The sequence below is a fragment of the Halichoeres trimaculatus genome, unplaced genomic scaffold (assembly GCF_033239565.1).
Source record: "Halichoeres trimaculatus isolate MK-OKI-2021-1 unplaced genomic scaffold, fHalTri1.1 fHalTri1_scaffold_21, whole genome shotgun sequence".
Lineage (NCBI taxonomy): Eukaryota > Metazoa > Chordata > Actinopteri > Labriformes > Labridae > Halichoeres > Halichoeres trimaculatus.
Window position 1 is genome coordinate 16598327 of NW_027437199.1, and position 27885 is coordinate 16626211.

At 40.1% G+C, this 27885-nt stretch overlaps 1 protein-coding gene across 4 annotated transcripts in view; it reads left to right on the forward strand.

Moving 5' to 3' along the window:
• Positions 1-27885, forward strand: part of ptpn12 (protein tyrosine phosphatase non-receptor type 12) — a 60160-nt gene that overhangs the window by 14281 nt on the left and 17994 nt on the right. For all 4 annotated transcript variants that reach the window (XM_074698034.1, XM_074698032.1, XM_074698035.1 and 1 more), the window contains 11 exons: positions 10270-10378; positions 11650-11726; positions 11879-11974; positions 13991-14029; positions 14354-14425; positions 14549-14608; positions 14881-15023; positions 15949-16015; positions 16148-16225; positions 18219-18317; positions 22895-22980. In XM_074698034.1, coding sequence (XP_074554135.1) covers positions 10270-10378; positions 11650-11726; positions 11879-11974; positions 13991-14029; positions 14354-14425; positions 14549-14608; positions 14881-15023; positions 15949-16015; positions 16148-16225; positions 18219-18317; positions 22895-22980 — 926 coding nt within the window. The remainder of the gene's footprint in view (positions 1-10269; positions 10379-11649; positions 11727-11878; positions 11975-13990; positions 14030-14353; positions 14426-14548; positions 14609-14880; positions 15024-15948; positions 16016-16147; positions 16226-18218; positions 18318-22894; positions 22981-27885) is intronic.

Here is a 27885-nt window from a genome sequence, read left to right on the forward strand (position 1 = left end):
AGGACAGGATGTTGCCCCACTTTTCTCGAGCAGAGGCGGTCGGGGTCCAGACGCTCCCCAGGCTGCTCTCACATCTGTGCCAAAGCCTTCATTATTTCCCCACTCTCAAGTCCAGTCTGAGAGTGAACGTAACATTTTGTGACAGCAGCCAGTCGAGTTTTGACGTGTGAAGCTGTATTTTTCTAACTGGTTGTCTGTTTTTGGTAGTAGAGCTTGATGGCACACTGAGGACTTTATAACTGATCTTGAAAAAGTCTCCTTTTATATTTTTGCCTAGAGAGATCACACGTCCTCTTTTGTCCATGTCCTCCTTGTCCTGCTTTTTGGATGTAAAATTATGCCCAGGGGGTTATATAAAATGTCAGGGTTTTGCTCCGCTTGTTCTACAGACATTATTATTTATAATGAACCACTGGCATAATTCTGATGTACCTGATGAAGCCTGGCAAATAAAAATGGAGAATATGCAACCCCTCATTTTCTTTTCCTTTAATTTTATGGCATTATTTATATTTTGCACTACAGAATTACAATTTTGAGCAATGGGCTACCTCTCTCTTTTTGTTTGGCTGTGAGGCATTATTTCTGTTAACGTTAGAGAAAAATTTCCCTCCATGTTGCCCATTCAGAATCCTTAATTTAAAATGATATATGATGATATAAAGAAAAAGGACATCAGAGCAGAAGAAAGCTAAACAGTAGAGTGATAGAGCACGGGCTAATGGCTAAAACACAGGTTAAACTGTTCGAGGTTATGTTCAGTCCAACCAACACGCAGCAGTTAGACTGCTGTTAGAACTTGAGAGTCTATCAATAAAATGAAGAGCCAGGTTACATTACCTCAGTCTGCTCACCTTCTGGACACCAAACTAAGAGAAAAACTGTGTTTATAAAGTTTTTTTGTTATGTTAAGAATGGGTTATGTTCTCACAAATTCATTTTTTTGGTACTTCTCAATACAATTATTTTGTGCATTCACTTGTTTCTGTTAATGACTTTGCAGCTTTTTTTGCTGATTTGGGGCACTAACCAAGCCACATTCACCCATCAAGCATAGCAAACTGACAGAGTGCGATCAGCAGACCCACACAGACCTTTTAACTCTCCGTGCTGTAGCTGTGCATCTTTTTCCCTGCATGCTCTCAGTGCAGGAGATGGATTTTCTGAGAGCATTGTAAGGGCTGACCTATTTTAATGTGTGTGTGTGTGTGTGTGTGTCTGCATGGAAGGTGACCGTCAGCACAGCCTCTCGGCTATTCGCTCTGGACACCCCGCGTTGCCACACACAAACCTTTTTTTTTTTCCCACAGCTTGAAGAAGAGCATAGTTTTTGCCAATCATTGCTGAGCTTGAGAGAGAGTCTGTGTTTGTGTGTGTGTGAATAATTCAGTGTGCCAGGGAAGTACAGCGATGCTGACTTGCTTAGCCAGGAGACAGAAAGTAGGTTAGACCCACTAACAACCACATCCCTCTCTCTCTCGCGCTCTCTTTTTTTACATCCACCTCTCTGTGTTCTCTTTTTTTCTAAAGCTATTTCTACTGTCCGTTCTTTTTTCATTGTCCCTCCATCTGTCTCCCCCTCCCTCCCTGCCTCTCTGCCCAGTTACTGCCCTGGCATCCTTGAGTCATTTCAGGCCAAGTCAACTCATTGTGAAGAAATGTGTCTGAGAGCACACATGACTCGGTCGCACCCTGAAGGGGTCTGCGAGGGAGGCACTGGGCTTTAGGGGACAACGCCCTGTGTGTTTTTGTGAGTGTGTGTGGCAGTGGAAGTTCAGTGCTCACAGGAAACCGGACAGCTCAGTCATGCTGTTGTACAGCCCTGACTGATAGGAAATTCGGAAGTCATTAAATTTGAGGTAAAATGAAAGTAAATTTATTGCGTGGGAAAGGAGAGCAGTGTGAGAAGAGGTCTCTTATTTAAGCACATGTTCTTCAGAGGCCACAGAGTGACACACTGTTAAAAGGGATGGGTACTTTTCACATTTGAATCAATAGAGTTTGATACTCGGTACAAGGCCATCGCAATCGATACTCAACGGTACCAATTTTCAGTACTTTTGTGTTTTTATGTGGTAATAAATATTTATTTGTTTAATGATAAAATCTCAAAGTTTTTCAGTTTAATATCTATTCTTCATTATATAACTTTGCTGTGTTCATGTCCTGCACGGAAAATTGCCTGAACAAGGTCCTTTTTTCATTTTACGTGAACCAGTACTAGGTACTACAGATGGAATTCGCTTGGTACCTATAAAAGTATCTAATGCAGTACCCATCCCCAGCTGTTAATGAAAACATTTTACAAATAAATGTGAGCAATGTAAATTATTTATGGATACAGTCTTAAAAAAATAGTCTCACTGATTCCATGGCATCAGCAGCTCATTCTGCCTCTGGCATTTCAGATATTAGTAGAAGTTAAAGGTAATGTCTGCAGGACTTTTCGTTACTTGTTAGTTACCGTATTTTCCGCACTATAAGTCGCACCTAAAAGCCTTCAGTTTTCTCAAAAGCCGACAGTGCGCCTTATAATCTGATGCGCCTTATATATGGATCAATATTGATTAATCATGGCGACCATAGTTAGGGGGCGTCGCCGGAGTAACAGCAGTAAGCAGTACGAACCTGTAAAGAGGAATTCTGCTAAGTGCTAGCGTTAGCTCACAGGCTGGCCCGGGCTTCTTCTCTTGTTTATTGTTAGAGCAGTACAGTGCCCCCCAAAGGTCTGGCATTTGAACTGATCTCATGAAACGGCTTCGTCTTTACAGCACACTTTTTTTTTTAAACGGCACAGAAAACAGTTGGATAGGAAAATGTGCAGCTCCGTGTGGATGTAGCCTGAGTTTGACTGACTTCTCTGACTGTTTTGTTGACATTCCCTTTAGTGCAGCTCCATCTAGTGGATGCATAACGCAACCCCAGCCACTACTATAGCTTCTATTCTATGCACCTTATAATGCGGTGCGCCCTATATATGAAAACAGTTTTCAAATAGGCCAGTCATTGAAGGTGCGCCCTATACTCCGAAGCACCTTGTAGTGCAGAAAATACAGTAAAAAAGATCAATTCAAACTGGGCTCCTCCTCCTTTGCTCAGTGTCAGCAGCAGCACACCCCTAGCTTCCAACTGTGACAACATGAACAAATTCACCTGCCGAGCAATGGCATGGCATTTTTACAGCCCATGGTTTCTACATTAGATGTACATCTCGAGAGCCCTGCACGAGACTCGGCATGTTAGCACAAGCTAATCACGGGTATTTGACACTTACCTGGTTAGCAGAAAGCCAATACATGTCACTCTTCGCCCTGAACTGCTCTCCAAGTACCTGGAAGTGAGTAAAAATCGAGCCAAGCTTTACCCTCTTTTAGGAAAAACCGTAATCTGTTTAGCATTTTGTTTCACTTCAGTTGTATTTTCCTTTCTCCGCGCTACGTCCACTATTGTAGCCACTCACAATAGCTTCTCCCACTTGCTAATCAACAGCAAAGTCACTTGCGCTCAGTGATTGGCTGATGTAACCATGCTAAATCTTTTCCCCAAAACATCCTGACACAATCAAAACATCAACATACAGGCTGAGGAGAGGGTTTGAGGCAGACACGGACACTGACACGGGTGTATCAAGAAGTGACAATTGAGCAGGAGTATTCCTGTAAAAGTTAAGTTTTTATTTTTTTATGAAAATCCTGCAATCCTAACTTTAATAACTATCAAGGAGTTTGACCAATCAGGATCAAATACCTAACACACCAGGAAGATCAGTAAGAGCCAGGTCAAACTATCTAATATATGTACAACTTCAAAGAACTGAATTTTATGATATTCACTCTGTTTTTGTAAATAACTATTGCGCTTTGAGTCGGTTATTTCTTGTGTCAGCCAGATCAAAGTTTTGGATGACATTTATGCTTTTTCAGCTACCTCCTGCAGAGATCTTTTGTAAATCATTAAAAGAAACAACACTGGTTCCTATTTTCTGCAAGTCATTTGTTTGATAACTGATTCACACTGAAACGCAGACTTCATTTCTTCCCTTCGGTGCCTCTGTCCTCTTTCTCAGTCTTGCTGTTTTCTCCTCATTCTCCCTTCACCACTCGCTGAGTTTTTGGAGATTGATCCACAAAAAGCTGCTGTGCAACAAATAGGAATCAAACCGAGTGGTACACTTGAGTAGTGATATAAACAAGGATATTTACTCTTCTCTACACCCGCCTCTTCCATTCAGGGCAGAAGCTAGTAAGAAGCGACAGAGTGTGTAAAGAGAGCGTGTGAATGAACAACAGAAACAAGGAATAAAAGAACCCATTAGCCGTGTTACTGAGAGCCTCTTAAAAGCCTTGGCTCTCCTGTTTTTCTCCCCCACTATCCTTTTTTTTTACCCACTCTTGGTCCTTTTCTCCCTGTTTATCTAAAATACTCATCTCCACTCTTCCACTGCTTTCCTCCCTCTTTCTTTTTCCCTCACATGCTCAGTAAAGATACAGAACAAGCAAGGACTCTTCTCCTCCTCTGTTGGATTTCTTTTGCATCCCTCAGGCTTAGACTTTTCTTGCAAGGACACACACACTAGTTTGTATTTCGGTGTGTGTGAGTCCGTGTGTGTTTTATGTAACAGAGGAAGTAAGGGTAATTAGAAACAGGGTCTGTCTGTAGGACAATTGAAAGGAAGAAAATCCGTGACAGACAGTAGCTGAATGTCCGTCCAAGTTTTGTAATCATGCATTTCGCATTAGAGCTGGAACTTGAGTGCATGTTCTTTCCCAATGAAGCCTTTTGTCAAAAAAAATGATCTTGACTCCTGCAGCAGATGTTTTTCTGTGTCTTATTGCCTTCATTGCATCAATTTAGTGTTAGCAAGCTAGGTCTTCTAACTTCTGATTGAAAGAAGAGAGCTGTATATGGCAGAAGAAGTGAGCTGTTGGACAAACTGATTCATCTTCATAGTCAAGTGTGTCAATGTGAAAATATCTACAGAGTGTTTAACTGTCTCCAAACACCACAAGCTACATATAGATTGTAGGAAAGACCCCAGTGCAAGCAGCAACATCCAGTACTACAAAATGAAGCTGAAACAGGAGTGCTAAAGATGGCAGAACTAACATGAACATGTTTATAGTTTGGTTAAAAAAAAAAAAAAAACATTTTGGGGCTGAATAGCTTTTTTCAGCAAACACCGAACAAGAGGTTAATTTTTTCAAAAGAATTTAATTGTTAAGTTGTTAAAGTTACCAGTTGCAAAATAATGATTCTTTTTTTGCGAATTGCACAGTTCTTTGAAATCTTTAATTTTTTTTTCGTCCATTTTTTTTTTCGTTTCGACTTATATTTTTTTATTCTTCTCTGTACAAAGACCTTTATTGTTATTATTATTATTATTATTATTATTATTATTATTATTATTATTATTATTATTATTATTATTATTATTATTATTATTCATTTTATTTTTATTTTTGTTTTATTTTTTCTTATTAATTAAGCTTACTTAAGCTCTATTTTTTGTCTTTTTGTAATATTTGTTGTGTGTCAAATATAATTGTACAGAGAGGGTTTGGTTAACCAAGGTCAAATTCCTTGTATTATTATTTTTTATTTTATTTTTATTTTATTTTTTCTTATTCTGATTCTGGTTCTGATATAAGGGCATAGCTGACTTAACTCACAGGTGGGTTCCCTGTAGCTGTCTATGAATAGGCTAGAGGCCAGTCTCTTCACCTTGATCTAACTCTATCAAAGCTAGGTTGAGTTCAGCATTTCCAATATGGCCACTGTTGACAATAGGCTTCAAAACTCGGTATAAGAAAGAGATGGATGATGTCACAGAGACTGTGCCACTGCGAACACTGTACCTTAAATCTTATAGAACTCTGAAAGCTTATTTGAAAATTAGACATTACATAAAGGTAATGCAATTGTTACTTCAAAATGTAGTATCTGCTTTTAAAAATTAGTCCCATCCTGATCATTAAAAGTGTTTTTGGAGAAACTTTCAGTTTTGTTCAGAATGGCTTTTTCAGGGGCTTTGTTTCAACATGTAGTGGTTAAGATGCCAGCCTCGTGTACAGAGGTTACCTGTCCTCATCACAGCAGTCACTGGTCGGGTTTCTCACTCTGAATTTTTGCTGTACACACACACATACACTCTTACAAACACACACACCACTACATAACCCCAACATTTCCTCTCTGTTTTCTGCTGTCCTTAAACTTTGCTCAAATGGCTGCAAATTTCTTTTTTATCAACATTTCTAATTAACTTTAAGGCTTTTTATTCCTTTAATCACAGAGAAGAAAACTTTGAGGGCCAGCTTCATGCGATGTGCAAACCTTTACCTCTTAAAATTCTGATTTCTGTTAAAAGTGATTTTCAAAAGTTCTAGTTTCTACTGCCACAATACTCCTGTTACTCTGCTTGAAACGGTGCATTAGCCATGCAGCTATTGCCACACAAATTCTTGCACTAAACCATCACTACAATACCACAGAGACAGCTTTTGTTCAAATATATTCATGGGATTATAATTAAAATATGAATGCAATAAAAACACATCAGAAAGCAGTGAAATATCCCACTTTTCCAAGCTGTTTGGGCAGAATCCTCACCAGGGAGAGTGTGGGATGACAAGCTGCCAAAATCATCTTAGAAAACTGACTAAGTCTTAAAGTGAAAGTCTGTCAGCTTGTTTGAGAAAAGAGGCGTCAAACCAGAAATGACGCACGCTGACATTTCTTTTGACGAGGTGCTAAATTGTTTGTTTCTCAAATTGTCGACAGAATTGTGCAAAATGTGAACTTGTCAAAAAAGTAAACCTGTTTTTAACCACCAGCTGACTTTGTCTGTCTGTTCAGATTTCAGCGAGTTGTTTAGATGCTACAAACTGTTCAGTGTGAGGATCCTCGTCGTTCTTCGATGCTTTGAGGGCGCAGTTGTGTTCATGTTGTCTCCTCGTTATGTGCTCTGTGGGTTTGAGGGGAATCACAAACCATCTCAAATCACTATTGGCTGCTTTCTTGGCTCATTGTGTGATAAAGTGTGTGTTCTGTGTGTGTGTTTGTGTGTTTTCCCGGGCTCTGGCCCAGCACAGGAGCAGACCTCTGTTGGAAATGTAATTCACATGAGGCCAGAGGAGCTCTAATGCTATTACCACACACACACACAAACGCACACAAACACACACACACAAGCACAGCTGAGTTGCCGCCCACAGTATGTGTGTATTTGTGTGTGTGTGTGCCTCTCAGACTCCCTTGTTTCCTCTCCTTTGCTCTCTGATCGTCGGCCGTTGTGGTTAAAGAGCTGAAGATGTAAAATGAAAGGTGAAGGAAAACACGTTTTGTCTCGAGGGTACCGCTGCGCCTCTAGCCTAAACTGTTTATGTGTGTGTGTGTGTGTGTGTGTGTCATCAGTGTTAAGTTTAAAGAACTACTGGAGCCCAAAAGAAGTTGGATACAAAAACTCAAAGTTGTTACCTGAGAGATTTTTCCTTCCCCAAGTGATTTTTAACCATTTAGCGCTCTCTTTAGAAGTTTTGGTAGATTTCAGGGGAGAAAAAATACAAACTTAATAAAAAGAATAATCAACTCGACCAGGGCTGTTAATTGTCTCCAGTAGTGTTGCTGCGCTGGGATTGAAATGACGTGCAGACAAAGGTGAGAAAAGAAACAAGCACAGGAAGTAAAGCCCTCAGGTGTGAGATTTCTTAGGAAATCAGGAAGTGTGGTGCACGTCACCGCTGCAGCAACACGAGGAAAGCCTGCAGACAGCCAAAGAGGAGAGGTGGGACCATTTTTCACATGAGGCTCCAGCAGCCCGGACGCCCACGCTGACTTTCTCAGAGTCAAGAGACAGAAGACAGGGTGGGAGGGAGGAGCTATGAAGTAATGCTTGAGACGAGCAGAGTAATGCTCAGTTTCCTCCGTCTCAGAAAGAGAAGTGATAGAAGCAGCTGAGAAAGCAGTAGAAAGCCGCCTGTGATGGAGGCATCATGTGAACGCTATCAGAGGCAAACAGCAGGAGTTACAAAAAGTCCTGTGGTCTTCTTTTTTCTTCAAAGCGTCTGTGAAAGGAGACAGTGGTGATGTTAAGAAAAAGATATGTTAAAGGAAATCAGAGGGTTTTTGAAAGTTCTCAGACTTGTGATGCTTTTACTCTCAGACCTAAACCCAGTGGTGTGCACAGACTTTTTAAGGGCAGGGGCGAAAAGAAAAAATAGGCACCAACAGTGCATTCTTGCATCGAGGAAAAAAAAGATTTTCTCGAGATCCGGCAAAACTTTCTCAGGATCTCACAAATTTTGCCAAATGGGTCATCGGTCAGTGTATTACTTCCGTGTAAATACACCCTAAAACAGTGGTCCCCAAACTATGGCCTGGGGGCCAGATACGGCCCCCCTCCACATTTTGCCCGGCCCCCTAAACAATACCAGAGGCGCGTAATGTTTTTTTTTTTTTTCAGTCTGGCCACATGATTGAGACTAACACATGCATAGAATGTAACTTTCTATTCCACCCTTCTGCAGTTTGTGCCCTATCTGAAACCCTCCCTTTTAAAAAAGCATATATTAATATGTGTGGCTTTCTGTGAAACAATAAATATTTACGTTTGGACACCTCTGCTATCGTCACACTTTGTTTTTTACAAACTGACCCTGGCCCCCCATTAGAGAAGGGAAAAGTTGTTTGGCCCTGACAGGAAAAAGTTTGGGGACCCCTGGCCTAAAAGATGAAACAGGAGTGGAATTGGAGGTTGCTGATGAAGTAAGGGATTATGCCGTACGAGGTGTCCATTATCAGAAATTAATGGACAGTTGCTTCCGCCTTTTTAAAGCTATTTTTTTTAAGTTATTGTTTTGGGCTTTATATACATTCAACTGGATAGAGGAGGACAGTGGTAAGAGTAGGAAACAGGGCAAGAGTTGGGAGTGACATACGGCAAAAAAGATGCCACTGTCTGGATTCGAGCCCAGGTCACCTGCGCGGGGTGAACCCCAGTGTAGCGCATCCTAGACCTCTAGACCACTTGCAGTCCACAGCCTTAATTTTCTTAACGAATAAAAAGGAGAGATGTTCATCAGTTTTTAGCTCCTCACCTGTGATTTTCAGCTACAGCAATAGTTTCTCCTCTAATAAAGGAAGTTTGTGACATTGACATGAGGAGTTGATTTCTACAGAATGAGATATATTACAGGCTGGTGTTTTGGGAGTTGAAAAGAACTCATCAATGGAAAATCTGAGCATAGAAATTAACCCAGATGCTTGGTGGATGAGCATTGTACGGGAGATTTCCACCATGGAAAGAATGACTTTACTCTGAGACTTAAAGAAGCTGAATTTCAAGAAAATTGGATGAAATGGATTGCCTACAATATCTCAAAGAATACTTTTTTTACTCAATCTGCCTGCTTTATATATCTGGGTATTGGTTGCTGTCTCTAATGTTATTATTTAATGTCTTGAGCAATATCTATATTTATATTTATATCTTCATAGTAAAAAAAAGTGAATAAAGAAGAAAGTGGAAAAAAAGGAAAGAAACCGAATTCAGTTAATGAAATGTTACAAAATAAATTGTTCCTCAATTTTGAGATCAAAATCAGCCACATGCAGTCCTGCTAATTAGCATCATTACGTTAACATCAGATTGTCTATGGGAGCATAATAAAGATCATCAGTGGAAAAGGTGCAAACTAAATAAGTGATGAAGTAAGGGTGTAGAGGGTCAGATTGCAGAGAAATGTGTTAAGAGTGAACTAAAGTTAAACAATTTGTTTAATCATGAGGACACTTCTGTATCCCCTCTGACTCTGTCTTTCCTGGGCAGTAGTATCTAAAGCTGCTAACTGAGTTTCAGTCTAACACGCAGTAATTGATCTCTTCTAGTTAACTGAATGTGTCTTCATCAGTGCCAGCCACTATTAGATCAGGCCACACTTACCTCAGTGGACTGTTTCTAACAGGAGAAAACCAGGATGAGCTTAAGATCAGACATGTTTGTGTTGCAGCCTCAGGTTGACTGGTGTTTGTGTTTGTGTACCAGGAGTTTAACCAAAAGCTTCACTCTCTGTAAAGAAAGAGAAAAACATTTTTTTGTCTAACAGATTATTGTCTTCCTTCTTGAAAAATCAAACTCATACCTCTGGGATTTAAGAGGTGCTTTCGCTTTTTCTTCTTCTGTGGTCCGCTAAAAAATCGAATAACCTTCGAAGGTTTTTGAAAAGAACTCCATGAACTAATGCCTTTCTCTGTTTTTTTTTCTTATTCCAGCGGTTACGGCGATTATCAACCAAATATCGGACGGAGAAGATCTACCCCACCAATGTAGGAGAGCGGGAGGAGAACGTAAAGAAGAACAGATACAAAGATATACTGCCATGTAAGTCTCACAGCTTTGAAACCAAAACACACATTCAATTGTTTCAAATGTCAGATACACCAGCAGAGATTCTTCAGGTTGATCTTCGGCCAACTAGTGATGACAACAGTTAGTATTAGTTAAATGGAGGCTGTCATTATAGTGGACTTTGTAGAGGAAATGTGTTAGAAATCCTGGCTCTCTTCCATTCATGGCGTTATTGTTAATATTTACAAAAGTGCAAAAAAAAGGGAAAATATAAATATTTACAAAACAACCAACAAGGTCATAGTCAGAGTCCCACACTAACTCAAAATCTTGCAGGACAAAAATTAAAAAATGGCAATAATACAGGCAAATTACAGGTGAGCTGTTACCTGCTCTGCAACAAACAACTGCCCTGTCATTCAGCGTTTTGGCAACACTGATAAATCTGGGATTGCACATAAATCTCCGAGGTCAAAGTTCGCACACATTCCTGCAGCTGTTTTATCGTTCTGAAGGTTTTATGGCCGCATGCATTTGTTTATAATCAGTGTGAAAGCTTGTGTTCTGCACGCCAGCAGCATTAAAAAGCCATTTATTTATCCATGCTAAGCATTGCTGATAATGCACATTGTTTTCAGAAATAATAGGATTTAATTCAGCAAAAATAATATAAAATGTCGGTTTAATGAAGTTTTAATCCTGTTTCTTGGCAGTGTTCATTTTTTTGTATACCATGTGGGGAAATTAAAATGTCCAAATCTATTAAAATAGAGGATTTTAACTGATTTGAAAAGAAGACAGAAACATGACTTCAACAAACCATCTGAAAGTAAAAATCAAACACATGATGCTAAACGTCATGTTGTGGTCTCTGCCTCGTGTCCACACAAAGCGCTCTCTGCACTCACTGACCTCAGGCAAAGCTTCCATGACCCGACATCTGTCCCACTTTTTATTATACCTTTATCCTCTTCCTCCCCTCTGTCCACCCTCTCATTCATTCACTCATTCATTCATTCATTCATTAAGGCTTTTAGGGAGTGAGCTGTTGATGAAGGCACAGGCTGAACTGGTTCATCTGTGACAGATGTGAACACACACGCACATGTGTGTACACACACGCTCAGGAATAACAATGTTATGACATTTCCATTAACCTCTTTTCCCAGCCTCATGTGGCCTTTTCTTTCTCTCTTTCTTTTTTCTTCCCTCTCTTTTCATGATTTTTTAATTTTCTGGTTATCTTTTCTGATTGAATTTACGCGTGAATTTTAAATCCTCTCTGTATTTTTTTTTCTCCCCAGTTGATCACACCAGGGTGAAACTGACGTTAAAAACAACCAATCAGGACACAGATTATGTCAATGCAAACTTCATTAAGGTAAAACACTTTGATATAACTTCTGTTTTTTTTTTTTTTTTTAGAGATTTGGTCCAGTTTAGGTTAACAGTGCTTTGAGAAGTGTTTAAAGTATTTATCTTGGAATAAATGCAGATTTTTGATGCTGTTTTCTCTTTCCTTCTTCTTTTTAGGGTATAGATGGCCCAGAAGCCTACATTGCAACTCAGGGCCCACTGCCGAACACTGTCATCGACTTCTGGAGGATGAACTGGGAGTATAATGTAGCTGTGAGTATTCTGGAAAAGGTTTAAAGAGACAGATTCAGGGATTTCTACAACATATGAACATGCAGAGGTTTGAAAAATCTGCACATGCTCAGTATGTTTACATTAAAAGTTTATAGGGAAAGTAGAATACCCCTCTTTAATGATCTTCACTGCAGATTTTTTAACTAACCCCAAACTTTTTCAGTTGGTTAAAGTTAAAACAGAGAGCTCACATGTTTCTCCAGGAGTTAATCAGCAAATAGTGAGTGCTTATTCTTGAACTGGATGGAAAGATACAGAGAGAGGGAAGAGACGGAGCTGTGATTAAGTTTTAAGTAGCAGTCTGATGAGATGAGATTGCAGCTGTGGTAATTACTCATGTAGGATTAAAGAGTTATGGATGTAAGAGTGAAGGTATGATTAATAACGATACAAAGTTGGCTCTATTAATGTGGGAAACTGATGATATAAGAAGCTTTTTTTCCAAAAACCGTCCATCCATCCATTTTTTATCCTGCTTGGAGCTGGTCCCAGCTGTCATCAGGCGAGAGGCGGGTATATTCTGTATGCATAGCTCTACGTTTATTTCCCACTGCCTTTAGAGAAAGAAAAATACAAAACAGTTAAAACACATTTAAAAAGATAAATAATTGATGATTGTTCCCAAAATACAGTAAAAGAACAGCATTAGATGAATAAATAAAAGTATGGTGGCCCCATGTACCCTGTCCACCATCCTTGATGCATTGCTCACAGCTGGGATCCTTAATCCTGTCACGATTTAGTGCATTTAATCCCTCCATCTCCCACCTGATGTGTCCTGACTTTAGCTGTTAAATAAAAGCAAAAAGCCCCAAAAAGTAAATAGATAGAAAAAAATAGATAAAAGTAGGACATTTGCAGCAGAAACAAAATCTAAGATTCATATGGCTTAATACAAAAATATATGAACAAAACAGCAATCTCAAAGCTGACTATTAATTAAGGGTCCCATATTATGCTACTTTCCTGCAGTTTAATATGGATCATTGATGTCTTTATGAAATGGTAGTAACATGTTTTGGTCCAAAAAGCCAATAAATCAAGCACAGCAGCATTGTTTCCAGGCTCTCATAGCCCCTCTGTTCAGAACGGTTTGATTTAGTGGGCGTGACCTTCATGTGTAAATGAGCCACCGCTGATACCATCCCGCTCTTCCGCGTCACTGAGAGCTGCGCCACGAACTCTGAGTGCACAATGTTTAGAAAACAGCGAAGCTCGTTTACCGTAACATTACAGGCTAAAACAACAGGCTAACCGCAGCTAAAGTTAGCATCCTGAAGCTAACACAGAGACAGGGGGAACACTGAGGAAAAGCTCTTCCATCTGCTCCACAGCTCACAGCATTTAAAATACTCACATTTCCAGGGTCCCAGGTTTGTTGGTGGATGGTTGGTGAGGTGCCTGGATTCAGGACCAGTTTATTCGCTAGCCCTCTGTTGTACTGTCCAAAGTTGGAAAAGCAGTCGGCCATGAAGTGACTAGCACACACATGCACAGTTTTACTAAGTGGATACTAAATGGATAGGAAGCTTGTGCATGGAACTATGTGGCTGTTTACAGCCAAAAAAAGAGCAGTGATGGGAGGTTTGGGGGTATCTGCTCCAGTGGACCAATCGGGTCAGACTTGCTCCTGATTGGTCAGAAAAGGGAATCGCTGATGGCGGCAAATCCCCAAAATCCAAACAGCTCGTTTAAGGTCAGGATTTTACATTCACAAGCACTACTAAATACAGGTTTCATCATTAGATATCACATTTTGTGGGCTGGGAGGAAAGCCAAAGACCAACAAATTTCACTAAAAGACTTAATAAAGTGATTTTTGCATAATATGGGACCTTTAAAGGTTGCTGTACCTCAAAGCTTGTCTTAAAGTTTTATACCCTGCAGGTCAGCCCCTGCAACCTTTTACCTGCAACTTCAAGGAGTATTTAGGAAATGTTTCAGCTATTTGAGTGTTAACATTGATTGTAATCTTTCCTGTTGTTGTCCTTGCAGGTTATCGTAATGGCTTGTCGAGAGTTTGAAATGGGAAGGGTAAGCATGTTTGTTTCATTGAATGCATCAAAGTCTGTGCACATTTTCATACTTTTTTATGCAGAAGAACGCTTTCCTTCAGGATTTCTTAAAAACGCTCATTGAAACCTGTTGACTTTTTAACCTGGTTACAACAGATGCTCAAAATGACAGAAGCGTAGGTGTGTAGCTGTGTGACTGTTTACACAGGAAACTGTGGTGATGCTCTGGTATTTAGTTCTCAGCCACAGCTAATTCTTCTTCTTCTTCTTCTTCTTCTTCTTCTTCTTCTTCTTCTTCTTCTTCTTCTTCTTCTTCTTCTTCTTCTTCTTCTCTGCCGTTTAGAAAAAGTGCGAGCGCTACTTCTCACTGCCTGGGGAGGAGCCGATGAGTTTTGGCCCTTTCAGAATCTCCTGTGTGAGTAATCTGTGATACCACAGCTGTGTGTGTAACAGGAGAAGGAGAAGGGGGATTTGTTTCTGGTTGGACTTCTACATATCTCACATTTTGAATTTCTTACCCTCTGTGTGTGTTTTCTAGGAATCAGAGCAGGCCAGAACAGACTACTTTATCAGGACTCTGGTGGTGGAATATGAGAACGTAAGTCCTCATGTCCTCAAGATTTTCAGCTCTATTTAATGTTGTATTGACCTGAGATGAGAAATGATTCTTTGTTATTAAAAAACATCTAAAAAAAGTGGGCTCATTGTATATTTTGGGTTTAGTAATTCATTTTTTGTTACATCAGTGGAGTGGCACCATTTGTCTGGACAGTGAGCGTACATCTCATCTTTCCTCTTCATGGTTGAATCTGCAGAGCTTTCATCACATCAGCTTTAAAAAAAAATGTCTCCCTCTTTTTGTCCCTGCAGGAGACGCGGAGGATAACACAGTTCCATTATATGAACTGGCCGGACCACGACGTGCCCTCATCGTTTGACTCCATATTGGACATGATCGGACTGATGAGAGAATACCAAGAGAATGATGACGTCCCTATTTGTATACACTGCAGGTACTTTCACCACAGACTGCAGCAACATTAAAAGGAAGAGATCAGCTGCTGGGTAGAGGAAACAAGTATTTCATGCAGTGTCACGCTGGTGTTGCTTTTCTGACATATGCTCTGAGTTGAATGATTCATAAGATTTTCAGTGGAGGAGGCGGTAAGAATGTGCAACTGGTGGCTGACAGTGATTGTTCGCCTGTTTCTGAAATCAAGTTTTAACACAGCAAGAGAAATTTTGCATTCACATCTACTCCCAGATGAATTTAGATCCTATTTTTTAAATTCATGGCTCAGCTCCAAACTTATACCATGATTTATCACATGTACTCAAAGACAACCTTGAGCTGCCGTAGTGATTGGATAACAGAATCAAAAGGTTTGAGGCAACTAGCAATTCCCAGCAGTAAGTAACTTCAAATAACAGAGAAGCAAACAAGAAGGAAATTAAAAAAAGATTTGGGTCCTTTGCTGTGCACATGTGTGGGTGTTCACTCACAAACACACACGCACGTCCTCCATGTGTGTGTAATCAGTTCTAATGAGCAGCCTGAGGACACTTCCTGGTTCCTCTGTTTCACAGCAGGACTTAAAGCTGTGTCTCTGCGTCTGTAATAAAGCTTTGTGTGGGTCGTAGTGCGCTCACTGTACTGTATGTGTGCGCAGACTCTCTGCTTGTTAGAGCAGCAGAGGTTCCCTGACAGCATGGGCTCAGGTTTTATGATTGGATGTGTCAGGCCTGATGTTAGGTAATGTCAGCATTTGTGCAGCTCCTGTCTGCATCCGGTCTGAACCAGGATGCTTTCCTCCACAGACTTTCATGCATGACATTAAAGAGTCTGTATTTTAGATAATTTATGTGTCTCATAAAGAGAAGAGTGTGTGTCTGTGTTTTTATGCTCCTGTTGAATCTCATGTGTCTGTGATGTTACAGTGCAGGCTGTGGGAGGACGGGTGCTATCTGTGCTATCGACTACACGTGGAACCTCCTCAAAGCTGGGGTGTGTTTAACACAAACACACACACTCTTACACATCCCTTAGACATAACTGCATAAATACAATCCCAAGGAATCACAGTGATTGTTCAAAAGGTTAAAGATAATTAACCTTTCTTTTTCTTCTCTTTTGTAGAAAATTCCAGAAGATTTTAATGTTTTTCGGTTGATCCAAGAGATGAGGACGCAACGACATTCTGCAGTCCAGACAAAGGTTTGTTTAACTTATCTTTTTAACAGTTTTTCTAAATTCATTTGGTCTTCTCAAGTGAAACAAAAAGAAAGAATTTTGTTCTGCTTTTTTAGAGCACTTGAATTGATAACAGGGATGAGTTGTGCTTTATGAATATTTAATTAATCTTTTAATAATAAAACAGAATTTATTTTTTTCCTTTGTTTCTAACACCCTCTGACTGTAATGTGATATGACAGCCAGACAATATATGTAGGGCATCTTTTTGAAAATAAATAACAATAAACTTCTGTAATAACATCATAGATTCCAAATAACATAAGAAAGCATCAGAGCTAGTTTCCAGTAATGCAGGTGCAGCAAGGTGAGACTCAGAACTGGAGAAAGACTAAAGGCTTCAGCATCACAAAAAGAGATTTTGGAGAATCAGATGTAAATCCTCACTTGTCCCACATCCTTACTGGAGACAGTGTGGGAAACATGATGTGGACCACACTCATGTGTTTTGGCACTGTGTAAAAAATGAGTAAGTACTAGGATGAAGTGTGGAAAGAAATGAAAACAATCTTTGGTTATGAAATTCCTAAGGCATGTGAAGAGCTGTATCTGGGAAATTTAACACAAGAAAATATTGAAAACAAAAACAGATACCTGGTTGGAATATTACTTGTGGTGTCTTGATGTTGGGTTTCTGCTAATAAAATTTTATTAACATTTACGGGTCTAGACCTGTAAATGTTTTTTTGAAGTGTCTTGAAATAACATTTGTTATGATTTGACGCTATACAAATAAAGATTGATTGATTGATTGATCTAAGAAAGCCAGAACCCCCCCCCTACTCTGAAAATTAGTTGGACATTGTGGAAAAACTACATGACATGGAGATCTTCACACACAATTTGAGACCTCAACAATCTATATGTCAAAGAAAATGGAACAATTAGATTCACTTTATACCCCACCAGAGAGATTGAAGAGAATGGATGAGTTACTAGGAGGCTATATGCACTTTTGTTAACTGACACCAAAGTTGTTGTAACCTCATAAAAAGCAAATAAACTATAAGTAAAAAAATATAAACAAAAAGATCAGGTTAAGTGCAAATTTTGCTCATATGGTGTTGATAAAATGATGCTAACTGGTGGCTAAGCATGTTATTGTAGCTTGGATGTGCTATTTAATTGAAAATGAGGGATTTGTAGTCAATAGTTGCCTCCAAAAATGAACTTCCATTTATACAAATTAGCTTGAGTGTTTGATCAAATATAGAAAAAAAAGGATGTGAAAGACAAACAGAACCATTCAAGATGTGTGTATCAAAGTGTGATTATATATAGTTTAAAAACAAGCAGGAAAAGGATTAAATGAATGACCAAGATGTATGAATAAGCTGAACTCAGATTTGTAAGTTGTTGATCATCAGTTTTTAAGATACTCAGATTTCCCTTTTGCTCTGTTTAGTTCAATATTTCTCTTAAGAATTTTAACTCAGCTCAGCCCAGCTATGTTCCTCACATACACATCCTACTTCACACTTTTTCGTTCCTGTTTAGCTTGCTGCACACCTGGTTTAAAAAGGACCTGTGCCTGTTTAGCTGAAGGCTTCAGATTCTCCAACAGGTTGAGTCTGTTTTCCCATAGTCACATTAGCACGCACCTTTTAAACCTTTTAAACCTTTGTGTTTTGGACATGTGATTTTCTGATTGGAGTCTAAATTTAAAACATCTTCAGGGTGGCTCTGGTTCTGTATAATGAAAGTATTTCTGCTGAACAAAGCACCCAGCGTGCTCTCATGTTTTTTACTCTGTGGTTTTTCCCTCCCACGCGCGTCGTGGGGCTGATAAGATAAGTCACAGAGTTACTGTTACTGCTGACTTGGAATGAGTTTAGGAAAATCCTTGGAAATGGATGTTTTAGAGAAGTGGTGATGAAAATGTCCTGGAGCTGTCTTTATGTTTTTCCCCCTCACTTTTTCCTGTATTTACCTCTTCTTTTCTCCCGTCTCTTTCCAGGAGCAGTACGAGTTAGTCCATCGAGCCATCGCTCAGCTCTTCCAGAAACAACTGCAGCAGCTGGAGAGCCCGACCAACACGCAGATCCATGATGGCATGGTACGACACCCTGAAACACACGCATTGTGCTCGTCATCTGGTGTTAAAGAAAGACAGGATGTGGCTGAGTAACATGCTGGGAGGGGGAGAAAAAAAACACAAAAATAATTAGTCACAGGGGAGCAAACAGAAAACGTTGCTCTTTACACTCAGAGTCACAGTTTGTGCCAAAAACAGAGAGCGATCTCACCTTTTCATGGAGGTCTCAGAGGAGCGCAGACCTCTTTTAAAAGAGCCTGAAAGCCCTTTGCTCTGTCAGTCTACTTCACAGTGTTCTTCATTGCCCCCAAATACACTCCACAACAAACAAACACATGAGAAGTGTCCTTAATAAGCTCCTTGTTCTGCTCTTCACACTGGCCCAGAGCTACAACAAAACCCGGAGAGAGTACTCATGTGACATAAATCACAAAAGCAGAAGATTATTCTGTCTCTTCTTCTGGTAGAAACGCAGCTCTCCTTTTTGTATGTGTCAGCGTACCTCTCTGAACCCTGAGAAATTGTTTTAAAGGAACCGTGAGAGAAGTTCAGAACAGAAAAGCTCTTTAGTGAATCTGAGAGCAACTTGCAGAAACCCTCAGCATGAAAATAGATGATGCAAGAATTTTTCTCCCATAATTGTGTTTTCACATGTTCCAGAGGAGCAGGGAGTCAGTTAGGAAAGTGACAACACATCAGACAAAGCAGGATTAAAAAGTCTTATTGTTTCCTTTTATGTAATGTGGCATGAAATGTTTCATCATTAATTCACGACTTATATTATTCACATAAGAATGGAAAGGAGATGAAATATGCAGCTAATGTGCATCAATTCAGGGTAGGTTGTGATAGCTGATATGTCGTTCTAACACTGGGTGCACTTTTACACCTCCTCCTCAGACCATTGCTGTTCACTTTTGGAGTCTGTAACTCTTACGTCTTTTACATTTAACTGGCACTGCTCAGTGTTTACAATCATCTTCTTAGTGATGATAACATCCCCCAGGCTTTTGCTGTAATTAGCTCTTAACTCTAAATCAGCACAGAGTTAATGCTTCTCTGGCACTAGTTTTGAGAATCAGTAACTGGTGCTTAGGATGTCTGAGTAAGGCTCGAGCTCTGAACTACGAGAGTTTCACATGGGCCTCTGGGTCAGAGAAGGTCTTCTTGGACTTACGGCATAGGCTGAAGTATTGATTTAATGCAGCAATATAAACACGGCTCTCAAGTGGGTGAAGTCACTCTGAAATTTTTCCAGTTTTAAACTTCAGTGTTTAAAGGGGCTGTGAGGAGTTTGAAAGTGATATTGAAAAAGTCTCTCAAAATGATTTCTATGATTAATTTTGTAGTGATGGTGGACACAGGAGCCTAACTGTCAGACAGAAAAAGGACAGAAGAGCAGAAGAAAGCTAAACAGGAGAGTGATACAGCCTGAGCTAAAAGCTAATTAGCCTTTAATCTGTTTGTGCTAATGTTCATTCCAACCCACAGTCAGCAGTTATTCTGCAGTGAAAAACTAAAATGAAGAGTGAGGTTACGTTAGCTCTGCTTGGTAGATGACTGGCAGGACATAGCTAACCAGGATTTATTAACGTTACACATTACAGGCATGTCTCAGAGCACCAGGCTATCAGCTACACTAAATATAAACAGCTACTAAACTATTTACAAACTGACAGTGTTTACTTGTTGTCACGTTAGCCTACAGATACGTCGGAACACCGACATCACTAACGTATAGCCAGCTGCTACAACATTTGCTTGATGTCGCGTTTCAAACGGTAGCACTACATAACTGTATTGATAGATACCGTACCTCAGTGCATAAAAAGTTTTTAAAAAGTTGTCTTGATCAAAGAAAATGTGTTTCGTCTGATCTTCATTTAATTTCAAAACAAACACACGTCTGGCTTAAAGAAATTTACAACAGTTTGCCAACACACCGGGTCACAAGGTGGCGAGGGAGTGCAATTAAAACAGATCTCAGCATCTTTAAATTAGTAGAAATACCCAGAGGTTCTCCAAAGGTGCTCCAAAATCAGAATCTTAAGACAGAAGCCCCTGGAAATAATATCAGCTTTGATACAGCCCTGAAAGGTTATCTCTGTGAAAAAGATAAGTACTCCACATTGCAAAATAGACTAGACTAGAATAGAATATACTTTATTTATCACCGGGGTAATTCAGGAGTCAGAGCAACAATATAAGAAAAAGAAAATTAGAAAGTGTATAATGCAAAAAGGCCCATAAGCATAAGCTCAAGCATCTCCTTTGGGTTTCAATGACACTGGAATTGGATTTTTAACCTGAAAGTTAACACAAAATCTGATACGCTAATTTTTTACGACTAAACAAATCAAAACAAGAAAAGAAAACAATAGCTGTTAAATTGAACAGTGGTTGGAGTACTTTACTCATCGACGCCTCTCTGTGGATGTGTGAAGATGAACCAGAGGAGAAAACGATGAGTGAGACAATGCTGCGTGACTGACGAACCCGTAAAACTCAGAGGACATAGAGACATGATGAGAGAGTGCTTTGGCAGAAATCCAGGAGCTGACTTCCTGCTAAGGAAGCTATGATGACATCACACCCTATTTTTTCCCCCATCATGCACTTGGAGTCTGAGAATAGATATGCATCCGTTGGGAAAGGGAGACCCTTGAAAGAGCCAGTCACACGAATCCAGGCGGATATGTTCACGTCAGAAGACACTCTGTTTGTGTTTTTGGTCTGTGTTTTCTGTGTTTCATATCCCTGCACACACTCAAACACACACTCATTGAAGCATTGTAAGTTTTAAGCACTGACTCAGTCCATACACTCACTGACTCACGTCCAGTCAGCCATTGTCAGTGACTGAAACACCCACATTAGTGCTCTCAATGGCAGCATGAACAATAAGCCTACACATACACACAACCCACATGCGTTTTCTCTGCTCACACGCAGGCGCCATTGTTTGCAGAAACCTTCCCAACAAACTTATTCTCACAATACACACGAATACAAAGCCGAACACGCTGGAGCTGTTTTCCCTGAGCCAAGAAGACCTTATTTACCCCCTCTCCTCAGCTGAAGTCGTCCCATCATCTTCTCATTACCAGAACTGAGAGGGAGTCAAATTAATGAGTCACGGGGGAGAGAAGAGAGGAGAGGAAGATGGGGGCTGAGAGGAAGATGAGGGAGGAATAGAGCATCTTTCAGGAACAATTTTAGTCTGTCAGTGGAGCAATTTTGTTGCAACTTTGCACTTCTGATGCAGAAAGATGAAAGAGAAGAGAGAGGACAGGCAAAGTTTTCTGACTATGGACTCTCAGAAAAAAGTAGATGCTTTTAAAGCAAAGTAAAGCAGACTTTACTCAATATTCATATTGAAATTTGATGATAAACCAGGTCAGGAATATGTCAGACTGAAACTATCAAAGTAAGTTGGTAAATTGCAAGGCCCCGCCCTGTTGTGGCTGCCTGTTATAGCAGCACTCTCTTCTTTGTTCTTTGGCTCATTTGTTGGTCGTGGACACCAAACTGTTTGTGTCTTCAGTGATATTTTTACTATTTTTTCTCCTGTGTTTGTCTGGAAATCCTACATGTAACCATGGCTGCATTGTTTACATGTGAAATCAGCTGTTGGCAGCCTTTAGCATGTCAATGCTAACTGGTACAATGCCTGGTGTTTCCTCACAAGGTGAGGAGAAGAAGGTGAGGATGACGTAATGGCTCTAAGGTGTGAGCTAAGAAGTGTCGACATGGACCTGTCCTTCCATCCATCGTTATTGTGAACGTAAGATGTATCTCCAATAAGATGGACGAGCTAGCTGTGCTAACCCAGCAACAGAGGGAATACTAGAAGGTAGAGTAGCATCATGCTATTCACTGACAAGGCTAACGGAGCTAACATCAGACACCAACGCCACATTGGAAGAACTTCACCTGCTGTGAGCAGACAGGATCCAGGAGACAGAGACTGAACAGACTGCTGAAGAAGCTCAGTCCTGGACCCTGTGGAGGTGGAGACTGGCTGAACTGGAGAATGATGGACAAGCTGTCATCATCTATCTTCTTATGGACCTTTTTGCACTTTCTCTACACTTTCTTACTTTTGTTTTCTTGATTGCTGCTGTGACTGCTGAATTTCCCCTCGGAGAATAGGAGGTGTGTTCAGTCTGTAACATCAGTAGTGTGTGTATGGGTTTGAACTAACTCAGAAGCCTAATCAAGGAAACAGTGTGAGAAGGTCTTGCATGGGCAGAGTGACAGACAGAGAGGTAGCAGGAGTCTGGCTTTTATCAGGTTCCAGTACCAGGTCCAGGTGCAACAAATCTGAAAGGGTTAAATCAGCACTTCCTTTCTCCTCGAAGAAACATTAGACTAAACTTTGGATGTCTTCTGCGCAATAAATATCTTGCAAAGCAATTGAAAAAATTCACTTATGGAAAAAATAAGACACGATGTGAGGTGGGAGAGCAGGACAGAAGAATAATGCACCAGACAATATGTTTATGAGAGTGTGTGCCGATCATACTTGTGGTTTTATTTCAAATCTGTGTTAAAATACTGAACTTAAATTTTTGATACATTTCTGTTTCCATAACCAGGATGAAAGCAGTCCTGACAAAGCGAGCCACCAATCAGATGACGAGAGATGGGACACGCCTCCTCCTAAACCTCCCCGCATTCGCAGGTAAGACGAGCTCATCAAGACTTTTTTTCCTCCTGTCCATTTTACACAATCAACTCACGCTCATCCTCCACACTGATGAATGAACGGACTCACAGGAGTGAGCTGTAGGTGTGAAGTGGCCCGTCACTGAGCTCAGTGGGCAGCGATGTTTAGTAGGAGGAGAGTTACAGCAGTTAGTGTGATGCACACAATGAAAACACACTAAAACTGACCAAACAGCCGCTTCATTTCAAACACACACCACAACTTCTCTGACACATTATCTCCCTGTCAGCCCACAGATCCACCCGGGCTCCTCTTCACTGAAGTTAACTTCACTTTCACAGTTAGTAGCTCCCGTGGCCTGAGGAGGAGCTGTATTTAGAAATGTTTTTGCAACACTTAACAATATTCCGCAACACTCTGTACTGTTGCGTGTAACACCGCCCAAGTGCATGCTGGGGAGGAGCTGTTAAATCTTTCATCTGGCACTCTGTGAACAAATACATGGGTATTTTTTTCCACTTGCAGGCATATAGCTAAAACATACACACACACACACACACACACCCTGCATCTGTCATATACATAAAAATACACACCAACACTTTCTCATGTTCCTAAGTACAGTTTCTTCAACGTCAGAGAGGACCATTTCATTAGACTATCTTTTGCTTGAGGGCATTTTTCTAAAACTGTTCAGTTTGGAAGCATTTCCTTCGCCTGTGCATGAATCATTCCCTCTCTGCGCGTCTTGTTTTTTCTCTCTTAACTTTGAAGTCATCTGTATTTAAATTTAACACTCCAGACTGTACAAGGAAAGCTGATTTATTTTGAATGTTTTTTTTCCTAATGCATTAGGGCCGGGTATTGCTAAGAACCTCCTCATTCGATTCGATTTCAGTTCTGTAGGTTGCGAGTAGATTTGTTATCGATTCTATTTGATATTGATATGCTCCAGTTTTCAATTTTGATGCCCATGTGAACATATGTGGTATGTAACCTCAGGTTTTGGAGAAATACAACAACCCAAAGGTCAGACTTCAAAGCTGAAGGAGCTGGCTTTGCGCTTCTGCTGCTGCTTTGTCTGCTTTTTGTTGTTGTTTGGTCTCCAAATTGCCAGGATGTAAATCGATTCAGAGGATTTGCTGAATCCATAGCGAATTGGATGCAAAATAAAAAAAAGAAATGAAATAAAAAATATAAAAAATCAAAATATTGAAATATGTTGATGCATTGATTTGTTAATCAATATTTTAACCTATCCCTATAATGCACATCAGTTTATATGTATTGTTACAATTTTGCTCCTTATCAGGAAAGGGAAGCAACATAAAAATCTATTTTTGGGGGGTAAACAAATTGATTTGATACAAAGAAAGTAAAACGTGTTTAAGAAAATAAGGCAACTGAAAGGGTGCTGCTGAAAAGAAGAGAGACGAGAGTTGATTTATGTCTCCATGCTCCGATAGTCAAGCCATCAGGCTAAATCTCCTCCATGCTAACAGGCTAACTGCAGTGCTGCGCATGATAGCTGTTTTCCAACCCACCTACTACATGTGAATGCAGTATGTAGTAAGCACTACATGCTACCTACTGCCTTTGCTTGTAGTATGTAGTATAACTGTTCTGTTGGGTCTGTTTTGTAGTATACTGCCCTGGGTTCCAGTCTCAGAAGGTGGAGCTTCAGCTGATGTTGTTTATTTTGCCTTTAATATAAATATACAAAACAAGCAATTGGCAGAACTTGGCATTTTGTTATTTTGTTAATCATATCACACAGAATCATCATTCTTGATTTCTAATCTTACACCAAAAGTTATATCGTTGTCTGAAAATAAATCTAAGAGGGATTTTAATTTTTTACAGCTATATAATCTACTTATGGTTTAAAAAGTGAATTAATGATTTATATGGGCTAATGAATTTGTAGAAGTATGTGGGTGTTTTTTCACATCACTTCACTTCTATCTAATGCACGGTCTAACGTTAATATTGTATTGTAATTATAATGCTGATTAATTCCAATTGATGGCGGTAATTCACCAAAACCTGCCACAGCATAGACAAACCTCATTGGCGCAGTGCATTGTGGGAAACAGTATGCCTGGTAGACTGGTCCGTTGCATACTGAGAAATTTTCCTGGATCAGTAGGACATCCGAGGATTTTTAGTATACTCCAGATTTTGCAAGTTTTCGCACACTGACTACTACAGACTGAATTTCAGCCAAAATAGTAGGCACTGCTAGTGTAGTAGGGCGTTTGGAAAACAGCCGATGTCTACCTGCCTTCTCCTTCTCTGGTGTCATGTACGCCGAATGGCATTCACTGTTTCCTTAGCACCCCCTACTGGTCTGGCTGTGCGTTGCAACTACTTTTATTTTTGTCTCCAAATGTCACTGGCCTGATCTACATGATCTACCCAGGTTCTCAGCCTGTGATGGAATGAGCAGCAGCAGCAGTGTCTTGTTTTACTAAGAACTTAAGTTCCTGGACCTTCCAGTTGAAAAACAAATAAACAGCAGTGCCTTGACTTTGAAGTTTAATTAGTTCAGTGATGGTGCTCAGAGCTCAAGTTACTCGTATGTGAAATCAATAATGTACAGTTGCAACTGTTTCTTTTGAATAAAGTGTGAAAGTTAAGCAAAATACCAGCAAGCACAAATGCGAGCGCAACACTGATGCTTCCACTGTGAGTTAACCGCTTAAAGTGAACAGATGTTGCAGCTTTTAACATGGCGTTCACTGTGCCATTGGTAGGGTATCTGCAAGTACCTGAAGTATCTGAAGCTACGAGACGGCTCAATAAAGTCATTATTTGGAACACAAGTCATGATACCACTGTACAAATAGAGGTGGATGTTGTGTCTCTGTGTCCTCCTCATTGTACAAAAGTAAAGCCAAACAGCCTCAGCAACATGTGCTGACTGTTCATATGCTCAGAGAAGAAGTCGGATGGGCTGGCGGAGCTGTAGTGTTGACATCCTTTTTCCATGATCAAAACACAAATTTTACTGACAGAAACCATCTTTGAGAGAAAGAATGTATTTCAGACTGAAGATTTTGATGCTCTAGTTTGAATCGTCTGCTCATGAAGGAGGACTTTAGATGATTTTAAAGTCAAAGTCATCATCACTCTTTTGATAGTTGAAGTTTTTCCTTGTATAAAAATTTGCTGTCTCAAATTGGTCAATAACAAATGAGCTCATAAAGTTGACCCTAAATGATGGTCTCATTAAAAACTGAATGATCACTTTGCTGTGGTGAGGGCTTGACACTCCAAATTAAAACCATTAGGAAACTCAGTGAGATAATAAATCATCTGAGAGGAGTTGTTTTTTCCCTCATTAGCTTCTTTTGTTGTCTCCTGCTGGTCATTTGAAACAGTAAAGATTTAAAGCACTCCATCGTTTGCTTTTCCTCTTAAACTCTTTTTTGGTTTGGTGCCTAATTTTAACCTTCCTAAGTGCAGCAAAAATCAATATTTTAGTCCCAGCTTGACCTTTAGTGTGTTCCACTAAAATCATTACAACTTTCTCTCTGCTTAATTTATCTTCTGAACAGACCAGTGTGTTGGGAAAGAGCATTTTTCAGAGCTCCCTATTTTTGGTCGTAGCTGCAAGTAATCTGTTTACTGAAAGTTTCTTCCTGCTCTAAGTAAAACATACAAACTTGAACTGAGGCCAAATTAGAAATCCTTCCTGGAAGTGGGGCAGAGCTTGATGGTCAGGACTACATTTGTTTGTCTCCGTCTCTTCTTATCTCCCTCTTAAATCCCAGAATCCCTCTCTCTGTCTGTGTCATCCCTCTGTTTCCTAAAGAAATAATGTCAAGGCCTGGTTTAAGCCTGAGAGGATTCCAGGGATGGTGAGAGCTATTCTTACCAACCTGGTCCACATTCTGCCAACCGCACTCCCCCTGGGTCACTCCAGCAGTCTGAGTGTGGGTGTCAAGGGGAATTTTGTGTTTGTGTGTGTGTGAGAGAGAGAGGATTAAACTGGAAGACCTGGGATAAGGCTGGCATCAAGGTCACATAAACTGAGTCATGATTTCACAGCCGCACCCTGAAGAGTCATATCCTCCTCACGGGTGGGATGGGCATCATACTCCATAAACAAAGCGAGTCTGAAGCGTTTCATGTCTGAAAACTGAAGTGCACAGAGATGAATCCACACATTGTTCCAGAATTCTCTAATCTTGATCAACCTTAAGGAGTGTGTTTAACAAATTCAAATCGAATGATTACTTGTGTCCATATTACAAACTGAGTCCAAGCTGAGTGCCCCTGAAAAAAGTAATTTACCACAATTCCCTTTAACACAGAGGCACAGAGCTAAGTGTGTGTCTGGCTTCTGGACAGCTACTAAACCAGTACTCCCATCACAGATTGGTGTGCAGGTCTCAATGAGTATCCTGTCACAGCAAAGCCTTGAGGTCATACAGAGAGCCAAAGCAGAAAAATGTTGTCACTTCAATTAAAGTTCAAACTTTAACATTCACAACAAACAGCAGCTGGTAGAAATGAGTGTTTCAGCCTCCAGCATTTTCTTCATTTTTCATATTCCTGGGGTCAGCACCGACAGGTTTGGGGAACTTTGTGAGTCTGAGTGTGTTGTTTCTTTACCGTACAGACAACCATCACACACACACATGCACACACACAACCAGGCACGAACAAACATGGTTGTCTGCTACAGGCAGGGCAGGGCCTGGCTCTGGTTGTAATGAGAAGTTAGGTAGCTAAGTTTAACAAACATTGAACAGACTGACAGACAGAGGTAAATCGGCAGATTGATGAACAGATACATTTATCAATTCATAAAGAACAGTACACAGAATAGCAGAACAAATTAAATCTTAAAAAAACTTCAAACTGCAAATTATTTCCTATTAATCTGAAATCATATTCAGAGATAAAGATGAA